General features: G+C 52.2%; 1 protein-coding gene across 14 annotated transcripts in view; it reads right to left on the bottom strand.

Annotated features, from left to right (window-relative positions):
- Window positions 1–18,982, bottom strand: part of Lrp8 (LDL receptor related protein 8) — a 68,184-nt gene extending 49,202 nt beyond the window's left edge. For 4 of the 14 annotated variants that reach the window (XM_051188391.1, XM_051188387.1, XM_051188388.1 and 1 more), the window contains exons 1-2: window positions 18,701–18,973; window positions 17,905–18,024 (exon numbers count right to left, since the gene is read on the bottom strand). In XM_051188391.1, the coding sequence (XP_051044348.1) occupies window positions 17,905–18,024; window positions 18,701–18,815 (235 nt within the window). In that variant the 5' untranslated portion in view covers window positions 18,816–18,973. Of the gene's footprint in view, window positions 1–17,904; window positions 18,025–18,700 lie in introns of all 14 variants that reach the window. The other 10 variants (XM_051188394.1, XM_051188395.1, XM_051188396.1 and 7 more) reach the window with 7 other exon arrangements.
- Between the last annotated feature and the right edge of the window lie 8,270 nt (window positions 18,983–27,252).

The raw sequence follows: 27,252 nt of genomic DNA, 5'->3' as shown, positions 1-27,252 counted from the left end.
GGTAAAATTAGTGACCAGGAGCTACAGAACAGGCAGCAGCAAAAGCTGAGCAAGACAGACTGAGCAAGGGAGGAGAGGCAAGGAGTAGGGCCAGATGTCCAGCACAGCCTGTCTGTCCACAGACCTCTGGCCCACAATCAGTTATGCTCCCCTTTTAGTGCTCCTTATGCCAGGGAAAGACACCGACTGTCCTGGGCCAGCATATTCCCCAGCAAAATGGCCCATGGTGGCTTGCATGGAAGTGAAGCTACCTACCCCGCAAGCAATGCCTGTCACTTCAGAACAAACTCACTCCCCTTGGTCTTCCCAGCACAGAAGTCTATTGCCGGCTGTGGTTTTCCTTCTGCCAACAGCAGGTTAGGGGACTCAAGGCTTCAATCCCCTCTCTGTCCCTTACTGGCTGTGTGACCTCATGCAATGGAGTAATGGCCACCTCACTGCTCCTTAAGATGCACAGAGCCTATTACACTTAGTTTGGTGCTGAGAATTGAACCTAAGGCCTCGTGCATGCTAGCTAAGCGTTCTACCACTGAGCTACATTATTTATTTATTTTGGAGACAGGGTAGCAGGCCACTTCATTGCTCAGACTGGTCTTAAACTTACTGTGTAGTCAAGGATAATCTTGAACTTCTGATCCTCCTACCTCTACTACCATGACTTGCTTATGCAATGCTGGGGATTGAACCACGGGCTTGCGCATGCTAGGAAAACACTCTTCTAACTGAACCTCTCCAGTCCTTACTTAATTCTTACAACTATCCTATGAGGTTTAGAGAAGAACAAGATGGGCCTAGATCAACAGCAAACGAGTGTACCTACTAGGTGTCTCCTCTATGGAATGAGAGCATAGGAGCTGCATTGGTAGTTCTGAACTTGATCCTGTTCAGTCCTGAGAAGTAAGAGTGGTCTTTCAGGAACTTCTCTGAGCCACCATGAAAATCTGATAGCATAAAAGATGCCTAATACACAAAACTGCTGGCTAGGGCAGTAGCCTAGTGGAGCAGAAAAATCATCACACGTGGAGCCCAGGAACTGGGCTCCAGCCCTGTCCCTCCACCCTGGCTCTGTGTATGGATAGGCCTGGCTCTTCCCATCTGTCAAACAAAGCACAAGAATTCCTGCCCCTTTCCTGATGCCAGTGTATACCTGCCAACCCCATCTCCATCCTGCCTTCTGCCCAGACAGTCTGTGACCACCACCTCTGCCAGGAAGGCTCCAGAAACCTACTGGGCATATGGCCCAGTCTGTCTCACTCTGCATACAAGCCAGGCCTGAGCCTAGACCACACACAGGGAAGTATGTTAAAATGGACATGCAGGCCCTCGGGCATGGCACGCAGCACACAAACATGTATGCACAGAGATACATTCAGCCACCTGTACACTCATACTTGGACACACATGCCACACTGTGCACTTGCTACAGCATACAGGCCACATACCCACACATGCACAGGTGGCTTCCTATGATGCTTGCACACTGTAGAAAAATATGCTGAGATTTGCCTGCCTCTCCAGTGACAGCCAGATGGTGGGATTCTCCCACTGGGCTACCATTTAATGCTCTAATTAATTAAAAAAAAATCTAGGTACCCAAGGCCTGGATTTGTTCCAAATGTCTCAGTCATGGCCCAGCCAGAGGCCAAAGAAGACAGCAGGATTTGGGGGTGGGTGGCCACATTGTACCTAGCAGAGGCCCCATACCTCACCTTCCTAACAAGGGGGCAGGGGCCATCTGCCCCTACAACTCAGGATAGGTTAAGACTGCATTGTGTCATTCCTGCACTGTCCCTGGCCATGGGGAGCTCTGTTTTGCAGGAGTTGGGGTAGGAGACAGGTTCCTCAGACTGCACTGCAATGTGAGGGTGTTTGTCAACACTGAGGTGACCTGGAGGCTTATACGCAGATCCAACGCATCTTTGCTGAGTCCTACTGTGTGCAGGACATGCCTTCTTCCATGGGAGGACACTGAAGGGAATGTGCTCCTGCATAGTAGTCTGCTGTGAAACAGGAGGGAGACAGCTGAGGGACCACCACGCTCCCTGCCCTGAGCTTCCGTACTCCAGCGTGGCAGTTAGCTGGAAGCAGTCAGCTGACCTCGGTCTTCCAGGGAGCCAAGCCCTCACCCTCTAAGCCCCCCCCCCCACTGCTGCCCAGGCCATGAGGATGGGGGAGGGCACAGGCAAGGGAGAACTGAGCATCATTCGCCCTCCAGGCCTTTCCCAATGTGGTCTTTGCCTGAGCGTTTAGGAAACACGTAGTAAATTTGCCGCCTCACTTGTGAGTAATGTGCTGTCAGGAGCTCTGCGTAAGCACAGGGCTGAATTAACAAGGCTTAATTAACATTAATGTTGTGACACATCTCAACCTGAGCGGGGGGAACCCCCTATATCCTGCCTGCTCTCTCCTGTTCATGTAGGAGGTGAGAGGCTCAGCAGGGGCTCTCAGCGATGGACAAAATGGGGACTGTTTCTAATACAGTATCGGGGGGTTGGAGGGAAGAGGGAGAGAGAGAGAGAGAGAGAGAGAGAGAGAGAGAGAGAATGAGAATCAGTTCGGGATGCCAGAAGCCTCAAATATACATTCCCAATAGTGCTCTCACACTGCCCTCCGAAAGCCCGAGCCCAGACTCTGAATCCTCTAACTTGTCATGTCATATGCCGTGTGACCTTAGGTGACACTACGTAGCCTCTGTACACTGTGCCCATCAGTTCTCTGAGGTGGGGACCACCATACCCCTACGGTGCAGACAGGACACCTTCACACTAAGAGAGGATGCTGTGTGGCTGTGGTAGAGTGGGTCACACTATGGGTGGAGTGAGGGACCGCTGCTATCCATTACACTCATTGAAAAGAGGCCCTTGAAGAATCCAAAGAACCAAAGTTTGTGGGGAAAGGTTAGGCCCTGGGCTACCTTGGTTCAGTCCAGGCCTGGCAACAGTGTTTGTGGAATTTTGTAAATGGCATGCAAAAGGAGAATGTGCTCTTGAGCAGCGAGTGGGCATCCAACTAGACTGGCCCAGGAGACTGTTTTCCAGACACTGAGGCATAACTAGGCTGTGTCCAAGTACCCAACCACCATCAGGGACAGCAGTGGTAGGAATCCCTTGCTCTTAAGACTGACACCATCTTCCATTCTTCCTGGCTGTGCTCAGGACACCAGCAGGGACCTGGCATGAGGGAGACACACTGTAATTTATCATTAATGACTGCTATCATTAATATTAATGAGAAGATGTCCATGCCCAAGAAAGAGGCCGTGGGCCTTAGCCCTGCATCCATCTTGGGTTACTTATTTGCAGTTTAAGGGCCTTGGGCTCCATCCCAAATCAGACCATATTTTGGCTACAGAAACAGGAGGGGCCCTGGGCCCTAAGTCCTCAGTTCCTGGTAAGGAACTACCCAGCTACAACTTGGTGCCAAAGACCTGCCTGGAAACGGGCTGGGGCTTGAACAGAGTCTACCTCCACAGAAGCCCTGGGAGCTCTTGTTAGGCCAGTGGCCCTCAACAAGTCCCAGCACACTCAACCCTGCTCAGAAGCAACCCCCCCCCTTGCACATCCTAGGAAGTCACTCACCACTTTCCACCTCACACATCTCCTCTGTGAAGAAGGGGTAAAGGCAGGGCGTGAGGATGGAACACAGAGTTAGGGCTCAATAGAGACCACTGCCAACAACTGGAGAAACAACACTCTGGGACCCAACCCTGCCAAGGGTCACTAAGAGACTGGGGAGGCTCAGGGGAGTCTCTAGGTTCATAGAAATGCTCTGAGTAAGCAAGACCAGCCAAAGGCCCCGGTGGACCCTGTGAAAGCCTGGGACCCCTGAGGCCTCTGAACAAACAGAAAGGACTTTCTGAGAGCTGAGAACTGCGGGTTCTATCTCAGAAGCTATATAAGCAACAAACCCATCCATCCATTCATCCACCCACCTACCTACCCATCCAACCAATAAGCATTCGCAGGACCCTGTGTGGCCACTGGGGGTTAGGAGAGAGGAGAAAGCCATTCTCGCCTGTTGAAGCCACCCTAAAGAAACCAGACATACCAACAGGACCAGATTAACCCTAGGTCAGGACTGCCCACTCCTGCGAATGTGTCAGGGCCTACAAGAAATGCAAGGAACCTCCAGCTATGAAGGCAGCTCAAGGAAACCCAGAACAGGGCACAAAGAGGCTAAGCTCTGGCCCAGAAGGCACCCTGCTTGAGCCCCCTGTGCTCTCTGTGATCCAAAGCCCTCCTATCCCCCGGCCCTTCCTTGACCACAGCTCAGTCCCAGCCCGCAGAGCCCCTGCCCACCCCCAACACCCAGTGAAAGGGAGCAGCATCTGCCCTTGGTGGGCAGGGGCAAGAGCATGGCCATGGAAGCAGGTGGCAGCTCACCCTTGCCCCTTTTCCTGCCCCACAACATCCACGTGTAACCCACCCCCAAGTTCCTGGGGAACAGGCTCTGAAGAGACCAGGCAGCCAGACCACCAGCTGCTTCCCCTCCCTACACAAACCATGGACACAAAGCACCCTCCCCCAGCTCTGCCCGCCTGCGGTGACAGCCTCTTGGCACCAGCCCTCCCCTCCCTCCATCTGTCAGGAATCAGTTCAGACAAACTGTGAGAACCAAAGAGGAAGCAAGGCTGCATGCTTCCCTGCCTTGCTAGCGCTCCTTCCCCTTCTCCACCCTCCTGGGTATCCCCTCCTCATCCATCTGTCTCCATGGTCCTTACAGATGAGGGCATGGACAGAGTGGGCATACGGAGAGGATGAGGACAGCCTACCCAGCAACACTTCCTACCATACCACCCACTTGTCTTCCCTTCTCCCCAGCCATCAAGGGATGATGGGATTGAGAGCTCAGTGTTGCCATCTGTGCAATGGGTATAGTAATTTCTTTACAGGACACCTCCCAAGAGCTACCATGAGCTTCAAGACCACACATGGTCCACCATGGAGCCTCACAGAAGACAGACGGTCGGTGTCTTTGACGTTTTCTAGGGTTTCAGTGCCACCTTCCTCTGGGAGTTATGAGGTCACAGCAGGACTTAGATGGATAAATGTCCTACAGAGTACCAATAGCAACAGGAACACAAGCATTGGGTGAGCAGGGTGAGGTTGGGAAACCGAAAGCTATCAGATGAGTGGCCGGCACCCTCTCCTCTACAGAGCACCCAGGATGCTCAGCCCTGGCTCTGACTCTCTCTGCATTCTCCACAATGTGGAGTAGAGAGCAACATTTTTGTTTTCAAGTGAGCCATGCCCAGCTGGCTCCCCAAGTACCTGGGGAAGCAGTCAGGGCTTGTGGAGTGCAGGAAGGCTGGCTCAGCATCCAGGGGACCAAGGGACTACTAAGATGTGAGACTTTTAATCCTGGGACATCACTGAGCAGACTAGAACAAGTGAGTCATCCTCGTGTGGGGTAGCTCTTGGCAATGACAGGCAATAGGCAAACATAACTGTCACTAGAAAAGCAAGTCCCCTGCTGGGCCCCACCTGTGAAAGTCCCTGTGGAGGGGAAGCTCTGGTGTGACCCCAGCCACAACATACAGGGGGCAGGGGGCATGGCTCCTCCACCCCTCCATAGTGGTGGAAGCTAAGGCTCATTGCAAACACACTGAAATGGGCCAGTGATCCTGGGGCAGGGACCAGGGCACATAACTAACCAAGGATACATTGGAGGGAGGAATTTGGGACTCAAGTCTCCTTCATGCTTCCCTGGGACTCTCAGAAATCCTATGCCCAACCCCAGGCACCAAGAGAGCAGGCGTTCTGCAAGAGGAAGAGAGCATGCAAGGCCCAGGGTCCCCTCCCCCTCCCTTCCACCACAGGCATCACCTACTCCTGCCCCAAAGGCACATCTACATTCTGAACCATAGACTCCTATCAGACCCTCACAGTACAGAGTGACAAGGGCAGAAATAGAGAGGAACCTGGGAGGGGAAGAGTGTGCCGGAGGAGAGGGTGCCCTGGAAATGGTGGCTCCACAGGTAAAGTAGGGTTGGGCTGCATGAGACAGAGACTGGAGCCTTTCCCTTGGGGATGGCTGGAGTGCACTATGGGGGTTTGGGGCAGTGATTGGAGACTGGGGAGTGGGGGAGAGAGGAGACAGGAGCATGTTAGGTTGTGACTGGTTCTGAGCATCAGCCCAGACTGCCACTTCTAAGGGTAGGCAAGGAGGGGAACAGCCTTGCCTCTTTCAGAATGCCACAGCAAGGCAGAGGTTAGACAGGAGGACTTCAGGGGTGTACCACCATGAGGTCTGGGAGGGTGAGGCAATGCGGGGCATGGACTGACAGGTGGCAGCCAGGGGATGGATCTTGGGGACCACAACATGTGAGGGCACAGAGAGCAGAGGGTTCCAGCCAGAGCCTACTCATTCTGTGCAACAGCCATCACAGGCTGCTGCTCAGGAAGCTAAGCTGTAAGAGTCACCTTCGCCTCCAGGTACCACACATCTGTTATCCATCCCCTTTTGTAGTGAGATAGTCCTTCTGTAGCACTGACCACGCCCATTGGGGGGGTGGAGCGATGGGCGGAGGTGACCTGAGGAAGGAGGTCGGAGGGGGCCAGGAAGGTGCTCTCTTTTTCTGGCGTGACTCGGACAGGAGAGGATCGGGTTGAATTTCCTGGTGTTCATCTGTCTAGGTTGTAAGTTATTTCTCCCTGAATAAACATCTATTCGGCCTATTTGTTTATCCTGATCCTTATTTACCACAATACCCTTTCACTTCTCAAAGCCCTGGGAAGCCAGTCACATTGCAGTAGGCAAGCAATGCCAACAGCACCTGAGAATGTGTAGCCCGTGGGCCCCACGCTGAGCTCAGAGACAGAGACCCCCAAGGAGGATGAACCTCCCTGTACTGGGCCATGACAGAGCACAGGAAGGAATCCAGAGCAGCCCTGAGTGAGGTAGGAGCAGTCTCTGTAAGCACAGGCTCCCAAAACAGCTGGAACCTGAAGGCAGGCTGGCTGGACTGACTGAAGAGGTGTCATACAAAAACAAAAACAGAGTAGTAGGCAGTCAGTGAGTTCCCTGCCCCAGAAGGTGCTAGACCTGACCCTGGCTGCTAAGAGATCCCTATACGTGTTGATCAGAGGCTGTTTCGGTATGGTGCGCAGAAGAGAACAACTTAAGTCTCTCCCTCAGCCCTCCCCATCCTCAAAGGTAGAAAGCTGGGGCAGGGCAGAGGACAGAGGATGAGTTGAAGCAGCCCTTCAGCCCTACCTGTCACAGACCTGTGTCCTCTCTAAAGGCCCAGTGTCCTTCCCTTCCTGGGCACATCCAGGGGCAGGGCCAGACATGTAACCTCCTCTGCACACCACCCTATGGTCCCTGAGGCTCTGCGCTCATTTCTTGACAAGGTTCCTGGAAGGACTCACTCTAATTAAACTGGGCCAATAAGTTCCAGCCTGGGGCCACAGGAATGAGGGGTACTAAAGAATCTTTCTGGGGGCTCCCTGATCTTCCCACCCTGTTCAGAAGTGTGGTACAGGAAGCAGGCTGTCAGGGACAGGTTGAAGACAGGTGTAGAGGATATCAAGGGTTGTCCCTGTTACTGCTTCTATAAAACCCCAGTCACCTGGGGTAGTTGATGATGGCTCTACTCTGGATAGCTCCAGCATGCAGACAGGTCAGGGAACTTGCCCAAAGTTGTTCAGCTGCAAAGTATCAAGGGTTGGACTTGGCCTCACTGGTGAGGGGAAGCCTTGAGAAGGATTTTCACATCTGGGCTCCAAACTAGCCATGAGCTAAGTGGGGACTGCTAGCCAGATCTGAAAAGAAGCTGGGGCTGAAGTTCAAAATGCTGCCCACAGTGGCTCCAATACTGCTCTATGAAACCCTCCCCAGGTCCTGCAACAAGTCACAACAAAGTGTAGCTTCCTGGGTCAGAGAGAGAGAGACAGAGGCAGAGAGAGAACGTGCACTCAGCACAGAACTGTAGAGGCAGGAAAGACCCCTGGCCAAGGAGAGGGAAGGAAAGTCAGAAAGTGCTGAGCCCACACCACATGACTGCTGTCCACGCTGTGTGACTTAGGAGACCACACTGTTTCTGGTGCTTTCCATGAGATAGGAATTACGTAATCCTATTACTGGACAGTCTGGCGTTCGTGTTCTAGGGGCTTACCCCAGGCTGAGGCTGGGACTAGGTGACATTGTACAAACCATGATGGCACCGGTACCAGTTTGTTCAGACCCTACCAGGGAAGAATGCAGGTGAGGCAGGAGGAGACAAGCAGCCTTTCACAGACAGCCAATATAAAGTCTGTTCTGGCTAGCTCACAAGCATTAAAAAGTCACCCAAAGCAACTCAGCAAAAGTAAATAGGCATAAAAAGCTCCAAGTACGGATGGAGGGGATGGCTCAATAGGTAAGACCACTTGCTGTGCAAGCAGGAAGACCTGGTTGAAACCCAATGCCCATGAAAAAGCTGGCTATGGCAGCACATTCCTGCAACCTCAGCATCAGGGGGCAGAGACAGATCCAGGAGCGGGAGCTTACTAGCCAGCCAGCTTAACTGAAATAGTGAATGTCGGGTCCAGTGAGAGACCCAGGCTCCAGGCAAGAAGAGCAATAGAGGAAGACAACCAATATCTACCTCTGGCCTCTGCATGAACACACACCCACACCCCACACCCATACACACACACACACACACACACACACACACACACACGCACGCGCACACACACGCACACACACACCATATACACACCACACACACACACACACACACACCATACACACACACACACACACACACACACCACACACTTTTGAACATGGTTTCCTCTTTTTGTGTACAGTTCAGACCATGCTCCGTAGGGTTAGGGCAGGGCCACTAGGGTCCATACTCTTGGCTATCACAGCTCCTGCTTCTGTCTCTGGGCTTGGGCCTCCTGAAGCTTCTTGGCGCTCCCACACTCAGAACCTGACCATGCTGAATTCTAGCTTCTATGAACACCCTGAATTTCAGGGGGAAAGAACAGAATCCTAGAGGATTCAGGATGAGAAGGGCTTAGAGGTGCCCTACTTCCAAAGAGTATAGACCACCCCCCAAAGGTCAATGACCTGCCAAATGGATACTTGGCAAGATGTGTCTAGCCTGGACTCCAGCTTTGATAACTACCTCAGTCTTCAGGGAGAGCCAGATAGCACATCACAGGCTGTGGCCAAGGTTGCAGAGATACAGGACAGGCTGGGAATAGAGACTGCTGGCTCTTCTCCAGTTACAAATAAATCCCAGCCACAACAGTCCGGTGGGGGGGGGCTTTTGCTTGCTTGGTTTGGGCCACCTTGGCAGGCTTAGGAGGAAGAGTGTCACCTTGGTTTGTCCAGAATAGCCACTTGCCTCTTGATTACTCCTGCTCTCAGGCTTACACTGTATACCACAGCCAAAAGAAGGGACTTCTTTAAATTAAATTGTTCTTCATACACTGTTTTTTGATCATATTCTTTGCCCTGCCCTATATCCTCCCAGTCTCCCTTCTTACCCAACTTCATGTTCTCTCTCTCTCTGAAACAAACAACAAAAACCCTGGGCTTCAAGGGTGATGGGCAGCAGATGGCAGATCAGGGTCTAGGAAGGGGATGGAGGAGAGCTGGCTTGAATGCCTTTGGATTCAGGCCATCAGGAAAGCCCACGCTGCCTCCAGCTATTCAACCAGGCGGCTTAACCTGGGTCTGGTGGGACCTTCCTGCCTCTCATCAGCTGCCTCGTCCCTCATGTCACCCTGGACCCATTGTGAACCAAGGTCCCTGGTGAGCCAGCTCCTGGGACCACCTAGAAGCAGCTGCCCTGGGCGCCACTGCAGTCAGCATGGGGAGGATTGCAGAGACACTACTGCAGTCCAGTCCCCTGCTTCCCTCTGGGCAGCTGACCTACATCTCTCCCGCTGCTCTCAGCAGCCGCCCTCTTGCTGTGCCCTTGGCGGAGGACAGTCTTGACAGTGCTCGTCGAGTTCCATACACAGGAACCGTGTACTCAGGAAGGGCCTGGGGAGGCTCACCTCCTGGTCACCACACCTCCATGCTGTGGCTGTTCCAGGATGGTCTGAGGGGCTGCCAAGCCTCACATGCTTTCTTCCCTCCGTCACTATACTTCGTCCAACCCAACCAGAAGCTTAGCCGGAGGGAAAGCAGTCTGAGGAGCCTAGACCTTTGGGATGAGTTCTGGACCCTAAATACTCAACTGCATCCCTACAGGCCAAGACCAAAATCTAGTTCAGGGTAGTCTCCCATGCCCCAAGCTAGCTCCAGCCCTGAGCCCAGCCCCAGGCAAGAATTGGATGTTCAGAGGGCCCAGCAGTGTAGATAAAGCAAGAACCAGTGAGTGGAGGAAGAAATGAAGTTCAGACAGGGAGCTACTTGCCCAAGTCACACAGCCAGTTTGGGACAGAGACAGAATAATCACTGTAAAGCTAAGAGAGAGACTGGTTCCCCTAATGCATCAAGAAAAAAGAAGCGATGGCTTGGTTCTGTTATGGGCTTTTTTCGTGGGTGGCAAGTGTCCTTGGGACCAGATTATAGTTGTCCTTTATCCTTATTTTGTGTAGCCTAGACATGCCTTCTCTGTCTGTGTCACGGCTGGGACAGGGTGGCCCTGTGCTTAAGGATTAGAGGTCCTTAGGGCTGGCTGGACACTGGGCCACTAGGGCGTGCAAGCGTGTCGCTGACATGGGAAGGTACGTGACAATGATAAAAATGCTCACCCTAGCCTAAGACTTCATCTTTTTTGTTTCACTTTCACGTGTTTTGTTTGTTTTTAGTTAGAGTTTAGCTATAAAGACCATGCTGACCTGAAATTCAAGATCCTCTGGCTTCAGCCTCCTAAGTTACAGACATATATGAAAATGACCTGAATAATAGGACCTCATTCTTGTTTAAAACTTTACGTTCATATAGTCAGAAAAAAATTATTTCCATGAAGAAAAACAAATATATGAATTAACAGAACCAACTGAAATTTTAGCTCCAGTAACAGACCAAGTCGTGTGAGGCCCCTCAGCTTGAAATTCCTCTTCAGGACGTTGGTGCTTACTGCCGCCATCTGTCTCTCAGGTGCATGTCTGTGGGGCAACACTGGATGTGACAAGCTGGTGGCAAGAGATTGACAGTGTGGGGGATGCATTCCCTTCTAGAGCCTCAAGGCCAGTGTCCTGGGTAGGGTGGGGCCACAGGACCACCTCCATGGATTTGGCAGATGTGGTTTCCCAGGAAGGCTTTCTCCTGTTTGTCAGTCATGCCGTGTTCTAGAAGGCAGTATTTGGGGCTAGAGAGATGGTTCAGCAGTTAAGAGCATGTGTTACCCTTACAAAGGACCCAGCATCCACATGATGGCTTATAACCATCCATAACTCCAATTCCAAGGGATATGACACCCTCTCCTGAGCCCCACAAGAACCAGGCACACATGTGGTATACAAACATGCAGGCAAAAATTCATACATGTAAAATAAATCCAGATGGTTATAGGTAAAGGCAGTTGGGTCATGGGAACAGAGTGGATGGTGCTGGGTGACTTAGTCATCAGGACGCTCAAGCTGGGAACCCAGAGTCTCCTCTCCCAAGGTGTCCGGGCCCAGCTCTTGCAGCAGAGACCAGACCAGCCTGGTGGTGGAAGCATGGGGTTGGTACTGAGCAGGTTTCCCCTGAGGCCCTCAGCATTTCCTGGGCCATTCTGGCCCCAGGGTGGGTGACATAGTGGTTTTTACCAGGAGGGAGGACTTAGGGGCTGCTAACTAAAACAGGTGCTTCCAGGGGCCCTGGTTGATGGTCAAGCGCATCCCAGGGCTAGCTAGTATTGCTGAGGAGGGAGCCAGCACAGCATATGACAGACTGGCAGAGATGTCTAAATTGTCCAGCACACCTATAAGCTGGACACACTGTTATGACTGATGTGTGAACAGATAGATCTCTTCCTCTCAGCTGCAAGTCAGGTGGCTTAGGGCAAGAGACTTTGGCTCTTGGCTCTTTCTACGACATGCAATTATCTACCAGGTCTGGCTAGAAGTCTTGTGTAAGACACAGCCGAGACAGCACTCAGAAGGCCATCCATGCACACAGAATAGTCACTGTACCATGCTTGCCACACATCCAGAGAGGCCTGGCAGTGTATTCCTGAGGTCCCCAATACCAGGGCCCAAAGCTCTGAGGTGTGGCAGTCATGTGTCTGCTCTTTAGCCTTTTCCCCAGCTCAGCAGGGACAGAGAAGAGTGGCAGGTGCGTATGCAAGAGTGGGAACAGGGACATCTCTGTTCTTCCCCCAGTCCCTTACTTCTGAGAATGGGCCCCTAGCGACACCGTGAAACAGTGACGATGGCTGACACTCCCTTTGATCCCATCAGCAGCATATCCAGGTCCTCCTTTCTGAATGGCACAGCTGACAGAAGCCCATGGGGTTCGGAGAGGCGCCTGTGCTGGGACTCCATGGGGTCTCCAGAGAAGGTCCCTCTCAGTCCCACTCCCCAGGACAGAAACTTCACACTAGGGAGGTACTCCTGGGAAGTGTACCCTCTGACCCCACCAGGGTCAGGCTGGTTTGTACTTGTAGTCATAGTGCCCAGGAGGTTGAGGCAGGAGGATTACTGTGAGTTCCAAGTCAGCCTGGTCTACGGAGTGAGACCATGTCTCAAGGGGGACATAAGAAAAGGGGGACTAGAAGTGGGAGGGAGGGAGAGCAGAGAAGGAGGCAGAGCTCCCATCCACAAGCACCAGGCCAAAGGCAGCAGCCATTTCTCTCTGAGCCTCTGTTTCCTCCTTAAAATGGGGATAAGAAGAAAACAGACCAAAAGAGCTGAAGAAAATAATAAGCTGCTTAACAGTCTTGGGTCTGGGGCTGGTAGCCAGTTTCTGTTGTTGGAGATCTCCAGAGGAAAGTATCTATTCTGGAGTCCCTGGGGCCCAACAAGAGGCTGGCAGAACAAGAACCTGAGACTAAAGAGGGGGACAGGGTAAGGAAAGGTCCCCGGCAGAGGCTGGGGTCCAGCCTGACTTTCTGGAACGCCGAGGGCCTTGGGGACAGGACCATTCTCCCTGGGCCAGGAGAGTGCACATGACTTCACCCTGAAGGGTGCTTGTTCCACTCTGGGCCTCTCTCTTCCTCTGTCCCTGGGAGCAGGCTTCACCTGCTCCCTCATTCCCCAAAGGGGTAAGCTGTCAAGTCAGCGGCAGGTAGGCAGTGAGGGAAGAAGAAGTCACCAGCCATGGGCCAGCTGCAGCCTCAGAAACTCAGGGGACTAACCCAAGAGGACCCATCGAAGGCCCAAGGGAGAGCCTTCAGCAGCACTGCCAAGGCCTGCTAGGATAGTCCAGTGGCATGGACCTGCTCTACAGCAAGGCAGGCTTGAAGCCTGCTGGTAGTACCAACAGTGGCTTCAAGTACCGCTGGAAGGAAAGAAACAGGAGGCTGGTCACCGGGGACCTGCCCTTCCCAGCCCCAGATTACCTCAGAGACTAGCCAGGTATGCCGGGTTCATTTCTTCCATAGCCCTTCTGGAGATTCCTTCTGCCACCTCCAGGTCATCTTGGAGCCATCTCTACTATGGCTGGACTATCTACTGCCTGAAGTCATACTCAGTGCTGGAAGCCACACCCCCTGCTGTAGTCTTCAGGAGCTTTTGTCCTGGAGCAGGTCTTGGGTGGCCTGCTGTGGTGATGGCCTTTGATGTGCTCAGCCGGAGTTTCTCCCATCATGCTACCCACTGCCACATCTCAGTGGCATCCTGCTCACCAAACACATTATCTCACTAAACCCTCTATGGTCACCAGGGCCATTCAACCTGGAGGGGACAGCTAGGGTAGGGCTATATGACCCAGGGCTACACAGAGTTGGAGTTTCAGCATTGTTCCCAGAGTTCCTTATCTCAGCCTGTGTGACCTGCAGCGAAGGCTTCCTTGAGGAGGTGACCCTTTCCCGAACTGTCTAAGATAATAAAAAGCGCAGTGTGTGACGGACACTGTCCTGGAAAGGCAGACAGCGCACACGAAGGCCTGGAGGCAAGAAGCCGGAGGAAGGTGACTGAGCTGCGATGGTGGCCAGGCTCAGAGCAAGGGGCAGGAAGAGGCTGGAGGGCAGTGGGCACAGGGCCTGACAAGGAAGGCCAACAAAGAGGCCACTGTGCTAGCTTCATCCTCAGAGTGCTGAGTGGGAGAACAGCTTGGTCAGACAGGGAAACCTAGGTTCAGAGAACAGCTCTGTCAATGACGTCATCCATCCAAAAGGGAAGTGAAGTGGGCTGGTGTCTGGGCTGCACCCTGCAGGCTCCCTGTGGGCTACATTGCAAGCCAGGACCTGTGGCCAAGCTGTCGTCATTCATAAGACCACCACTAAGCAAGCTCTTGGATTCCTGTAGCCTGGGCCGGACCAATTAGTGGGCTGAAGCCGAGCAGTATTTGCTCTTCACTGACTGGGATGGATGATGGCAGCTAGCTAGGCCAAGGGGAAGGCAGGTGAGTTCAGAAAGGGTGCTGCTCCCTGACCCAGTCTCCCACAGAGCAGCCTAGCATTCCAGGAGCTGGGGCAGTCAGGGGAAAGGAGCCCTGCACATCATCTCAGAATGAGAAACAGAGGCCCTGTGCAGGCTCCATAGCTACATGCCTATCTGTACAGCAAAGCAATTTCACTTAAACACAACTGTTCTTACCCCTCTGAGCTTCTCCAAGATAAGAGTGACTCAAACCTCACAAGGTCAACTATCTTATAGACTGGAGGAACACCAGGGGATGAACATGGCCTCAGTGGCTAATGTATGACAAGTATGAATAAGTGCTGTGTTTGATGGTCTGGGACCAAAAGCCTGGCCAGAGACCAGAATCCCCACCTCTGCTCCTAGACACCAGGAAGCAACAGGAAACCCAGGCCGATGTGAGTCCACAGCCAGGAGTCCCACCCTACTTCCCCTGGCTGGAGCCCTGGGGCGCCAGACCCTTCCTCCGCTTTGAAGGCACTTTGGGAACTGCAGCCCCAGTAAGCTTCCCTTCCCTAGCCCACCAGCTGTGGGCCAAGAGCCTTCCCTGCAGATAAGGACCAAGACTTAAAAGACCTCAGTGTGAGTTCCAGAGCCAAGGGCAAGCTGCATGACTTAAGAGCCATGCACCTCTCTGAACACAGGTGACCTCTGTAGCATGGGGCCTGTGCCACCTTTTACGTGTGTTTGTCTGTTTGTTGAGACGGGGGTCTCACTATGTAAACCAGGCTGGCCTCGAACTCATAGAAATCCACCTGCCTCTGCTTCCCAAGTGCTGGTACTAAAGGCACGAACCACTAGGACCTGCCCTGTGCCACTTATCTTATGAAAAGTCTTGAGGGACTCTTTGAGAGCTGAGCTCAGTAGCAACCTTCTGGAGGAAGCTTGCCTCAGCTCCCTCCCTTCAGCCCCCAGTACTATGGGATGAAGTTTGGATTCATTGTGCCAACACTGACCTTGTTTACAAATTACAACCACGGCTCTCACCCTATTTTGCAGCCTAGAAAGGTAGAGAGGCTAAGCAACCAGGGTCCTTGTGGGAAGGGTCAAGAAGGAGGTATCAAGAGTGGAGTAAGTCTGGGCAGTTGGCCTGGACTTCAGAGTGTGTGTGTGTGTGTGTGTGTGTGTGCGCGCGCGCGCATGCGTTCCTGTGTCCTGGAAATGAAGTTATAGGCAGTTGTGAGATGCTGGACATAAATGCTAGGAACGAACTCTGGTCTTCTGCAAGGACACTAAGTATCTTAACTGCTGAATTTCTCCAGCTCTGTGGGGAAGAATTTCTAAACACCTTCCCTTCCCATTTTGCCAGCCCCATGAGAAGACTCCCATGTTCTAATGTAGGACAGAGAGACAGGATTCCTGGTGGGCGCATGAGGAAGCTAGCTCGGTAAAGTCAAGCCATGTGCAACCAATATCTGCTGCTACTAGAAGCCACTCCACACCACTGGTGTCATGGGCTTCTGCCCACTGACTGTTTAGGACCCCACCTCACCTATCTCAAACCAAAGCAGCTTCCAGACTACATCACCCTGTCTCAGATGGCCAGCCACCCTTGCTCATCACGCACACATCCTCATGAAAAGTAACAGGCCCTGCTGTCCACATCACACTCCTTACCACAGCACTTCATGCCCTGAGCTAACAGCCAGGGCAGACAGAGATCTTGATCAAGTTCTGCCACCCATACTATGTGACCTTGGGCAAATCACTCCATCTCTCCAAGCCAGTATTTCTATCTATATAGCCAGATGCCAAGGCGAGCTTCACAACCACACTCACAAGTCTAATGATTTAAAGAGCCAAGGGGACAAGATACAAAGTTTCCCTGCCCTCTGTGAGCCCCTCTAAGAAAGCCAGAACAACTCCCAGGCATGAGATTCCTTCCCATATTTTTAGGCTAAGATCTCTTTAAGTTCTACCTTCTACTTGGCAACTCAGTAGCCATGGAGCAAGTAACTCAACCCCAGGAGCCCGCTTTCATCTGTAGCATAAACCATTGTGAAGAGTTTTAACACCCCACCAGTTTTAGCACCACCCACAGTTGATTTCAGTGACATCAATAGTACTAGTCCTCAAAACAGTCCTAAGATGTCGCCAAGGCCACAGTTACAGCTCAAATGAGAAACCAAGCACTTAGGCTCAATATGCCCAAGTCATAGAGCCTAGGCTAGTCCAGAGTGAACTGTCAGGCTGACTGGTAAACAGTCAAAAGAACTCAAAGAGGGCCAGTGGCAAGGCTAGGCAGGTGAAGGCATTCACCCAAGGACACTGAATTCAAGACAGGGAACATACAAAGTAGGAGAGAATTGACTCCCACAAGTTGTACTCTTATCTTCACATGCATGCTTTTTGCATTTACCCCACCCCCCAAAAATGTTAAATTTAAAAACCCCCCAAAAATCCCAAGTCCTCAACAGACTGCTTCCAAGTGGGAGTGTCAGTCAGCCTACCTTTCCCAAGTACTGGGCTTACGCTCTGACACTATGCTCCTATGCTGGGGGAATAGGAGGGCTGGACTTATCCTGTATGCCCAAGACCAGCAGACACACAGCAGGCCTCGGTAAGGTAATGCCAACTGAAAGGCCTCCTAGGTATATGTGGGTAGAAGAGCCTGGGTTCTCAGTACCAGGAACTCCATTCCTTTACAGCAGCGAATGCCTGATAATTCGGTGGGGGACCCACAGCCACCTGAATACCCGCCCCAGAAAGAAGGAACTTCAGTTGCTCGGGGTGTGCAAAGGCCACGTTCAGCAAAGGCAGCGGGGCTTGCACAGGGCCAGCCTTCCCTGCTGTTGCTCCGGGCGCTTCCAGGAAACACACTCTTCCTCCTGGGCCCCTCCTAGCTTGTGGCCCCATGACTCACAGCCAGGCTGGGCTGGCAGGGGAACGCTGTCTGAAGGGTGACTCGACAGAAAGACAGCGGGTTGTAACCAGGACCTGAGCCTACCACGCGGAGGATGCACACGGGGGTGCGGCCAGGGCAGGGCCTAGAGCCGAGCCCGAAACAGCACACCGCCGGCCCCACGATTGGCCGCTCCGGCCACGGGCCTATGGGGTGGTCCTTGCTCAGCCAATCAGGGGCCCCGGGGAACCCATTCATTCATAAAACCAAGCAGGGAAGGAGCCACTCGCGGCCAGAACTGCGTGGAACTTTGAAGTGAGCGCGCTCAGTTGGGCCCAGGTTGGGGTTCAGCCCCATGGAGGTTAGCGGTGTGCAGGGGCTGCCGCGTCCCCGCCCACAGTACCGGGCTGTAGTCCCAGCACGCGGCGCTGAGCTCCACCCTAAGCAGGACACGCCTGCCACCCGGCTCCCGCCGACAGTTAAAGCCACCCGGCCGGGAACAAGGCCGTGAGCCTGGGGCAGGTGCCCCCGTGACGGATGCAGCCACGTGCGCAGCGAAGCATGGCGCCCCCCACGGCTCCCCCTCCCCTGATCGCCGCGACTCACGGCAGTCGTCCTCATCGCTGTTGTCTGAACAGTCGTTGTCCTCATCGCATCTCCACACCGAGGGGATGCAGCGTTCGTTCCGACACCGAAACTGGTCCTCTTCGCACTCCTTGGCCGGCTCTGTGGGGGGAAGGGGGCTGTGAGCGGGACCACTCGCTGCACATCGTGCAGCCCTAGCTGCCGATAAGTCCAGCAGGTATAGGAAAGGGGGGGACACCGGTGAGCTCCGAGGCTTCAAACACCTTAATCCGGAGGTAGGACAGCATGCCACGGGTTCCTTCGCTGCAGGATCGACCAACGGCACGATCCAAGCTTATGGTCGGTGAATATACTCAGCATTCAGACACACTTAGGCTCACACACAGGGCAAATCAGGTCTACGCAGACCCAGCCTGCAGGGAGCCCCGCATACTGGCGACATACTCACTGGGTGCACGAGCTTAGCCCCCTAGTAACCTGTCACTCTCCTCGGCCCGCAAGGGTCCCCGGAAACGCTTTGTAAGGAAAGACTGTAGAGGCTTCCCTCATCATCGCAGCTGAGCGCGCGTATCAAATAAACCAAACCATCTACCCGAGACTCTGAATGACTACCCCCCGCAAAGTTCACGGGTGAGGGGGCACCCAGAACCCATCCCCCCACCAAGAGGATGCCCGGAACGGAGGCAGGGTCCGGGGCAAATCCAGGGAGCTGGAGCTCCCGAGCCCCTGCAGCAGCACAGCGTCCCCCCCTCCTCCCCCCCCGCCCCCGGCCGCGCTTTGTTGGCGGCTCAGAGCTGGCCGGGAAGAGCGTACGCACCTTGGCCGCCACGGGGCAGCGGATCCGCTGCGGAGAGATGCTGGGGCTGCTGCAGCAGCAGCAGGAGCAGCAACAGCGCCAGCGGCCGGAGCGCGCCCCACTCTGGGCGGCCCATGGCGGGCCTGGGGCTCCGGCCGCCGCGCCCCGCGACCCCCGCGCCGCCGCCGCACCTCAGCCCGCTAAGTCCTTGCCGCGGCGCCGGAGCTGCCGCTGCCGCCGCCGCCACCACCACCGCTGCCGCCCGCCCCGGCTCCCCGGCTGCATTTCAAGCAGGTTCGGTGACGCTTGGCGGCGGGGCGGGCTCAGGCTGGGCGCGCGGTCCCGGCCCTGGGCGGCCGCCGCCGGCGCGCGCGCACCCTCCCTCTCTCTTCTCCGCCCCACGCTCCTCCCGCCGCCGCCTCTTCTCCTCCCTCGCCTGTCTTCGGTCCCCTCCTCTCTCGGCGAGTGCCCCACGACCCTGCTTTAGGTGCGCTCCTATTATGGGCGCTACAGACACAGGGACAAGCCAGGCTAGGCCCTGGCTCCCTTCTTTTCCCGCGGAGGTAGCCAGCAGCTGAAAGGAGGAAGGATGTGCAGGAGAGCTGGGCTCGAGGGAAGGTGATGTTCCAGACGCACAGGCCAGTGCAGTGAACGCGAGGAACGCGGGAAGACTGAAAGCACTGGCAGGGAGAAGAAGGTAGGGGTGCGGGGCAGGACCTCTCCACCTGTCATGGCTTCAGATCGAACAAGAAGTTGCTTTCTTCCGCCATGTGCATCAATGATAGTTAGACACTGTGTGATCCTGGGCAGAGATGTGAGGCAGATGTCTTGGCGCTGACGACTAGACTGTTAACCACATCCAGCCTTCTCCACTGGCCCAGGCAGAGAAGCAGGTCAGGGGCCTTGCAGGCATGGCAAGGTAATCCTTGCTGCGGAGAAAGGCAGGGACTGTGGAGGCCCAGAGGAAGGATATGTCATGCCTGCCACCAGAGGCCGCACAACATCTAGGTCCTCTGCTTGGGCCCGCTAGCCTATGCACAAAGAAGGCTGTGCAGCCCCACCTCCCCTACAGAGCAGAGCTTAGACTAGATTCCAGCCACCTGCTGGTGAGCCTGGCCCAAGCTTCAGAGGGTGAGATTCTTGGGCTTTAGTGGTAACCCAGGCTCACTGAGGACGCCGAGACTCAGTGTTTAACAGGCTCCCTCTCCTCATTAAAAAAAAAAAAAAAAAAAAAAAAAAAAAAGGTGGAAACTGTGATGCCTAGGCCAGGAAGGCATGTAGTCAGCAACTTTCTCAGTCTTATGCCCCCCCCCCCGCAAAGAGTAACTGATGACAATGGCTATGGGGCCACCCCACCAGAAAAGAACAGAGACCTAGGGAGATGCAAGGTACTCCTGCCATCAATCATCCCTTAATCTTATTCTGGCCCCATGATGGGTCTGGAAGTTCTGGCTACAGTGAGATCCCGTCTGTTGACTTCATCAACAGAAGATAAGAAAATGTAACAAAAACTTATTTAGCATGTGCTGTGTGTCAGGCTCTGTTCAAGTCTCAAGGCTGCAGAATGGTAAATAAGGTCCCTCTCCGCCTCCCTGATGCTTGCATATTAATGAGAAGAGAGAGATACAGAGGCAAAAAAACGGTTACTTTGGATCATCATAATTGCTATGAAAAAAATAAGCAATATGAGAACATGGAGATAATTTAGAGAAGGCGATCACCTCAGAGGAGGGGACATTTTGACAGCAAGGAGCCTGACCACATGAAGGCCAAGCAGAAGGCCATTCTTAGCAGAGAGAAGAGCAATGGAGAAACATCATGGTAAGCTGGAGCCTAGTGACAGGGAGAATGAGCACAGCAGAGGAGGCTGCAAGGCCCAATCACAGGGTGCCTTTTGTAGAGTTTGGATTTTACCCCAAGCACAATGATTCCCACTGTGGCACCCTTGGAAGTTAGGATGGGGCTCCTCCTGCAGCCCAGATTCACCCCTCCAGCCTCACCTCCCTTCCACTCTGCACTTGGGAAAGCCAGTCCCATTATCAGGCCTCAGTCTCTCATGGGCGAAGTGACAGGAAACCAGGAGGCGCAGTCCTTCCTTCTAGTGCTGAGACCTTTGCATGGGGTAAAATTCAGAGGCAGCAGGTAAATGGGCTAAAAGCACTGGCCTGGGGTCTGACTGCTGGGCCTGAGCCTGCCCCTTCCCTCCCTGACCATATGAACTTAGGTGGTCTCCACTTCTCTGGTTCATGCTCTGAGTGTAAAAGATGGGGCGGAGTGGAAGAGCAGTACCCGCCACACGGGCTGCTGTGAGGTCTCGCTTAGATGCAGTTGTGTGGGAGTCACACACAGAGCACAGTAGTTGTCGAATGAACAGTGGTTAGTATTACTGTAACTCAAACATCCCCCTCAAAAACCTCTGATTGCTCCCCAGGCCTCAAAGAATATAAATTGCCCAGCCCAGAGATATAGCTCAGTGGGTAGAGGCCTGTAATTGAAGCTACTTAGAAGACTGGGGTAAGAGAGACACAAGTTCAAGGCCTGTCTGGGCTAAGAGAGAGTTGAGGGCCTGTCCTGGAGGCTCCACAGCAGGCCTCCTGCCCCACATACCCTCCAGCTCCTCACTCTGCCCCTGAGAACTCAGCTTCAGGCCTTTTCCGCCTTGTACCCTCTGCCTGAAGATTCACCAGGGCTGGTATCTGCCCATCGGGCCTTTGCTCTCATAGCCTCCTCTAGGGGAGCTTCTATTCTCTCTACAGAAATCCTCTGCTCCCACAAACTCCCACAGCCCTGTGTGTCAGTCTCTCTGACCCATTGGATCCACTCCTGTGCAGAGGCCTCAGATCAGAAGGGCTTGCCAGTCCCTGCTTTGCCTCCACCCGTGTCTTGCTAAAGGTGGTGTGACCCCAGATATTTGCCCCAGACCTGGTTGGCTCTGTGGGGTGGGAAGGCATGGATGGCAAGACTCCATTTCTGCCCTTGAGGCTTTGAGGAGACAATGATGCCTCAAGACGATAATCTCCCCACAGAGTGGGCTCCTCATGGGCATCAAGTTCCCACCCGCTTCTCAGGCCTGTGTCACTCATTCACACAACCCAGGTTGGAGACCAAGGGCCCAGCGAACTGCGGGGCATGGAGCCCTCTCTGCTTGCTCCTTCGCCTGTTCTCCCACAACTGTGGGCCTGTTGCCTATCGCCCCTTGCCAGTGTCTTGTAAAAGAGATGTTCTGATTCATGACAATTCATGAGTTAGATCACTTGGTATCGATATGACTTCAGGGAAGTTACCGGAACTCTCTTTGAATTAGCTTTCTCATCTATAAAGTGGGAACATGGCCCTGTGAGGTGGCTCAGTGGTAAAGGTGCTTGACAGAGAGCCTGATCACCTGACTGTCATCCCTGGGGTCAGGGTAGAAGGAGAGAAATGGCTCCCTCAAGTCATCCTTTGACTTCATATGTGACATGGGGCACAGGAATCACACACACACACACACACACACACACACGAGTAATAAACATTTTGATAAGTGGTAAGTAAATAAAGTAGGAACGGAACCAGTCCTGTAATCTCATGCCTGTAATCTGAGCACTTGGGAAGTTAGAATAGGAGGGTCACCACAAGTTTGGGCTATAGAAAGACCCTGTCTCAAAAATGAAAAAGGGACTACTACTAGCCAGGCAGTGGTGGCTCGGGCTTTTAATCCCAGCACCCAGGAGGCAGAGCCTGATGGATCTCAAGCCAGACAGTTTTACATAAGGAGTTCTAGGACAGCCAGGGCTATGTGGAGAGACCCTGTTTCAAAAAACAAACCAACCAACCAAACAAAAAACCAATATGGGTCTGGAGGTGGGAATTGGGGAGCAGCTCAGATGGGAGCTATGTGACCCTCTGAGGCTTTCCTGGCCTGGAGGCGGTGAGGTGGCTTCCTTGTGTGGCTGATGGGTTCCTGCTGCTGGGCAGCAAGAGGACTCAGCTTTTCACACGTCTTCCTGGGACTGCTTGAGTGTCCTCGTGGCATGTCAACTGGCTTCCCAGGGCAGCTGATCCACTGGAGATTAAGGGACACAATATTCCTTAAATTTAATTCAATTTACTCTTTAATTAGTACACAAAGTAGCAGGCTTCCTTCTGGTATTTTCACATATGCTTCCTTTTGGTTGGTCCTGCCCGCCCTTTGCTGGCCTCCCCATCTCTGTGGTCCCCACTTGTGGCATTCCCACTGCAGCAACCCCCTTTCGCTTTCATGTCACATGTGCTCTGATAATTCCTTCACCCACTCCCTTAACTTCCCCTCCCCCTTGTGGGCCCCTTTCTGGGTCCCTGGCCCTTACCCACACTCATGTGTGCGTTCGTGCTCATATATCCAAATCAGAAGCTAGAATCCCCATATGAGAGGACAGGAGGCGTTTGTCTTTCTGGGTTACCTCACTTACTAACCTCTCCGCCTCATTCTTTTTCCTGCAAATATCATCATTTCATTTCTCTTATGTGTGTAGGTTCATGTTTCCATGCACCTGTCTGCAGATGTCTGTGGAGGTCATAGACATTCTTTAGATGCCACCATATTGACATCGGTCTTTTCCTGGCTAGGAACTTGCTTATTAGGCTGGCTGTCCAGAGAGCCCTAGGGATTCCCCATTTCAGTTGATTCAAGCATATGGGATTACAAGCACACAACACCATACCTGGCTATTTATATATATGGGTCCTGGGGATCAAACTTGGGCCTTGTGTTTGCAAAGCAAGCACTTTATGCCTAGACCCGTAATTTCACTTTTCTATGCAGCTGGATAAAATTCCAGGTGTGTACCTGTCATATTTTCAAACTGTCAGCCAATAAATGGGCCACTGAACTGAACAGATAGTTTTCAAAGGGAGAAGTACAAATATTCAATTAATATTTTGAGACACATTCAACATGTTTAGCCACCAGGGAAATGTAAGCTGGAAGTACTCTGAGAGTCTCGCCCTAGTCAGAGTGGCTATCATCAAGAAAGCAAATGACGACAAAGCTGATGAGGGTTGGGAAAAGAGGGAGCCTTATTCACTACTGGTGAGAGTGGGCTTCAAAGAAGGAAAACTGGGTCTCTACAGTGGCCTAGCTCTATCATGCACGAAAATGTGGTGCACATTCGCAGTGTCTTTTCTGACCTAAGTGTGGATGTCCACACCGTCATCGCTGCGATGTTCTATTGATTGCACAGGTCAGCCTGTTCGTATGGGAGGGAACACAGGCATTTGATCACCAGGAGGCAAAGATCCTGGGGAATGTCTTGCAGGCTGGCTGCCACTTCATCTCCTAGGGTGTGGGAGCTCAGGTTAACATAGCTGAAGCTCTTCAGAGGGCTTCAGCATGCACACAATGTATGAGTGGCTGCTGTCATTACTGCTGTGGTCACTGCTCCTGTCACAGGACCCTGAGCAACCATCGTTTACACAATTGCTGTCGACTGCGGGATCTTTTGTAGAAGCAGATATTCAGCAGCTGGGAGACGACCGTGGTCCGAGAGTCACAAAAGAGGAGGACGAGCCCAGCCTCCATCTCTTGCGCCTCAGCCAAGTGCTGTCAGAAGACAGCTGGGGACACTACTCCTCCTCTGTTGCCCTCTGTCAGCACTGAGTGGATCCTTCTCTTTCTCTGGTTTGTAGCCCTGTCCCTAGCCCCTGTGGGTTGGGTTAGGTTGGCATTTCCTGTGTCTTTTGTTATACCCTTCCTAATTAAATAAAGTTTCCCATTTCCAGGAGTGTACTGTGTCACCTCTCGGGATCTGGGGAGGGTTTGTCCAGGAACGCTCTTCCCAGGGATACCAAAGCCAATGGATAGCCAGGTGAAGTGGCACACTCCCAGCACTTGGGAAGCTGAGCAAGAGAATAGAGAGTTCTAGGCCAGCCCAGAGTGCACACAGAGACCCTGCCTCAAAAGAAGAAAAGACAGATATAAAAAAATGACTCCATATTTGCATATAACCTAAGTACATCTTCTTGAACACTCGGCTAAATTGCCTGCAGTATGTTTAGAATACCTAACACAATGTGACTGCTCTGTAGGTGTTCTGTTGTGTTGTTTAGGAACAACAGCAAGGGGAATACCTGTCTGTGTTCAACAGATACTTTTTTTTAATATAGTATTTTGCTATCCATGGCCGATTGAATCTGAGGATTGAAACTCATGCATAGGAAGCACCTGCTGTATTTTCCCTAAATCCTCTCACAATAAACACAGCTTCATCCTAAGCAATAATCTCCATGAAATCACAGGTTTGATATGTGGGTTGCATCTCCAAAACACATTAAAATGCCTGTGTGGCTATGACAGTAAGTGACACAGCCTCTGTCCAGGGCATGCTTCTCTAAGGGTTGCATTGAGACACCCCATTTGTTCTAGGAAAAGGGGTGCAGCACCAGAGCCCTGACCACTCTGCCCACAATAGAAGTTGCTCTCAAGGTGTCTTGGAAGTGGCCCAGGTCCTCGGCACCCATGACCTATATTGTAGGGCCTTCTAGAGGGACAGTCAGTAATTTTTTTTATTTACTTTTCATTCAGATTACTGTTTACTTAATTACCTTTTAAGCAGCTTTTTAAATTTAGTTTATTTTAATGTGTACAAGTGTTTCTCCTGCATTTCTGTGTGCTACATGTGAGTCTGGTGCCTGTGGAGGCCAGAAGAGGGCATTGAATCCCCTGGAACTGAGTTTCAGATGATTGTGAGTCACTTAACACAGATGCTGGGAACTCAGCTTGGGTTCTCTGAAAGAGCAGCCTGAGCTCAAAACCTCTGCGCCATCTCTCCAGCCTTGATCGAAGTTGTATTTGCGTGCAGTTTATGAAAAGCTTAAGCCACTGGGTTCCCACTTCCTCTTCACATAGGCAGCTGCTAGTAACGTTGGGCTAAATCATTTGGTAGGTATCTACATCTTTAAATAACACAACGCTTTCTGTTGCTTTTATTTTAATTATTTTATTTACTGTGTGTGTGTGTATACATGTGTGCTGAGGTGTGCATGTGGAAGTCATAGGACAGCTTGTGGGAGCTGGAATCGGGTTCAGGCTGTCAGGCTTGGCAGCAGGCATCCTTACCAAAGTTATCTCACGGGCAAGAAACAGGTAGCCTGGGTGCATTCATTTCTCTCTGCTCTCTCTGGATCGAGGCTTTGAGTTCCTGCCTTGACTTCCCACAATGGCAACTGTACTGTGGAATTTTAAGCTCTCTTCTCTCCTCTAAGTCGCTTTGGGGGGTTAGAGCAGAGGCTCCCAACCTTCCTAATGTTGTGACCCTCATGTGCTGACCCCCCAACCATAAAATTATTTCATTACTATTTCATAATTGTAATTTTACTACTGTTATGAATCGTAAAGCAAACATCTGTGTTTTCCAATGGTCTTAGGCAATCCCTGTGAAAGAGTTAATTGACCCTCAAAGGAGTTGCAACCTATAGGTTGAGAACTGCTGGGTTAGATATGAAATTAGAACAGTAGTAGCACTAAGTATGTTCACAGGGTTGTGAAACCATCACCCACATCCATCAAACTACCACCCAACCCAACTCTTGGCAATCATCACCCCATTTCCTGCTTCAGTCAAGTCCACTATTCAATAAACTAGATGCACATATCGTTTTTCCTTCGGGGCCTGGATGTTTCACTTACTCATGCCTCAAGGTTCATCTGTGTCACAGCATGACCAGGATTCCTCCCATTGTAAGCACACATAATACTATATATATTTTCCACATTCATCTAGCCAAGTGGCCTTACACTGGTTCTTTGTGTCCATCATGATTGGTACTGGAGTGAACACGTGCACAGTTGGACCATGTGCAGACATGGGCTCGCCGAACCTGGTGATTGCAGGGTTAATTTTTGAGGAGACACTCATGCTATCTCCACAGCAACCCTTCCATTTCATATCCCCATCCACAGGGTGCAAGGTGTTCTAGTTTTCCTCACCGCAGCCAAAAGTTGACAGTTTATGGATTTTTGTTACCTGTTTTGTTAAGTTTTGAAAATATAATGGCTATGCTAATGACTGTGAAGTCATTCTTTTAATTGTGGTTTGAATTTGCATTGCTAATGATCAGTGATAATGAACATATTTTCATGTGTTTATTGCCCATTTGTTTATCTTGTTTGGATAAATGTCTATTCAAGTCCTTTGCCCAATTTTAAATCAAGATGGGGTGGTTTTAGTGGTTGCTACTATTGAGTTGTAGGGATTACTGGATTTCTTCTTTTTTTCCTTAAAGATTTGTGTGTGTGTGTGTGTGTGTGTGTGTGTGTGTGTGTATCTGTGTCTGTGTGGTGTGCCTGTGTGTAGGGATATGTGTATGTTAGTACAGGTGCCTTTGGAATCTATAAGAGGTCATTGGATACACTGGAACTAGAGTTACAGGCAGCTCTGAGTTGCCCAACCCAAGTGCCAGAAATTAAACTGAGGTTCTCTGCTTGTGTAGTAAGTACATGTTCTTACCCACTGAGCCATCCCTCTAGTCCCAATTCCTTATTTCCTTTAATTAGCCCCTCATCAGTTTGTACAGTTGCAAATGTTTTCCCCATTCTGTAGATGCCCTTTGCCGCT

Source organism: Phodopus roborovskii, unplaced genomic scaffold (assembly GCF_943737965.1).
Source record: "Phodopus roborovskii unplaced genomic scaffold, PHOROB, whole genome shotgun sequence".
Taxonomy (NCBI): Eukaryota; Metazoa; Chordata; class Mammalia; order Rodentia; family Cricetidae; genus Phodopus; species Phodopus roborovskii.
Note: the sequence above shows the minus strand (reverse complement) of the source record. Positions and strands in the feature narration are given on the sequence as shown.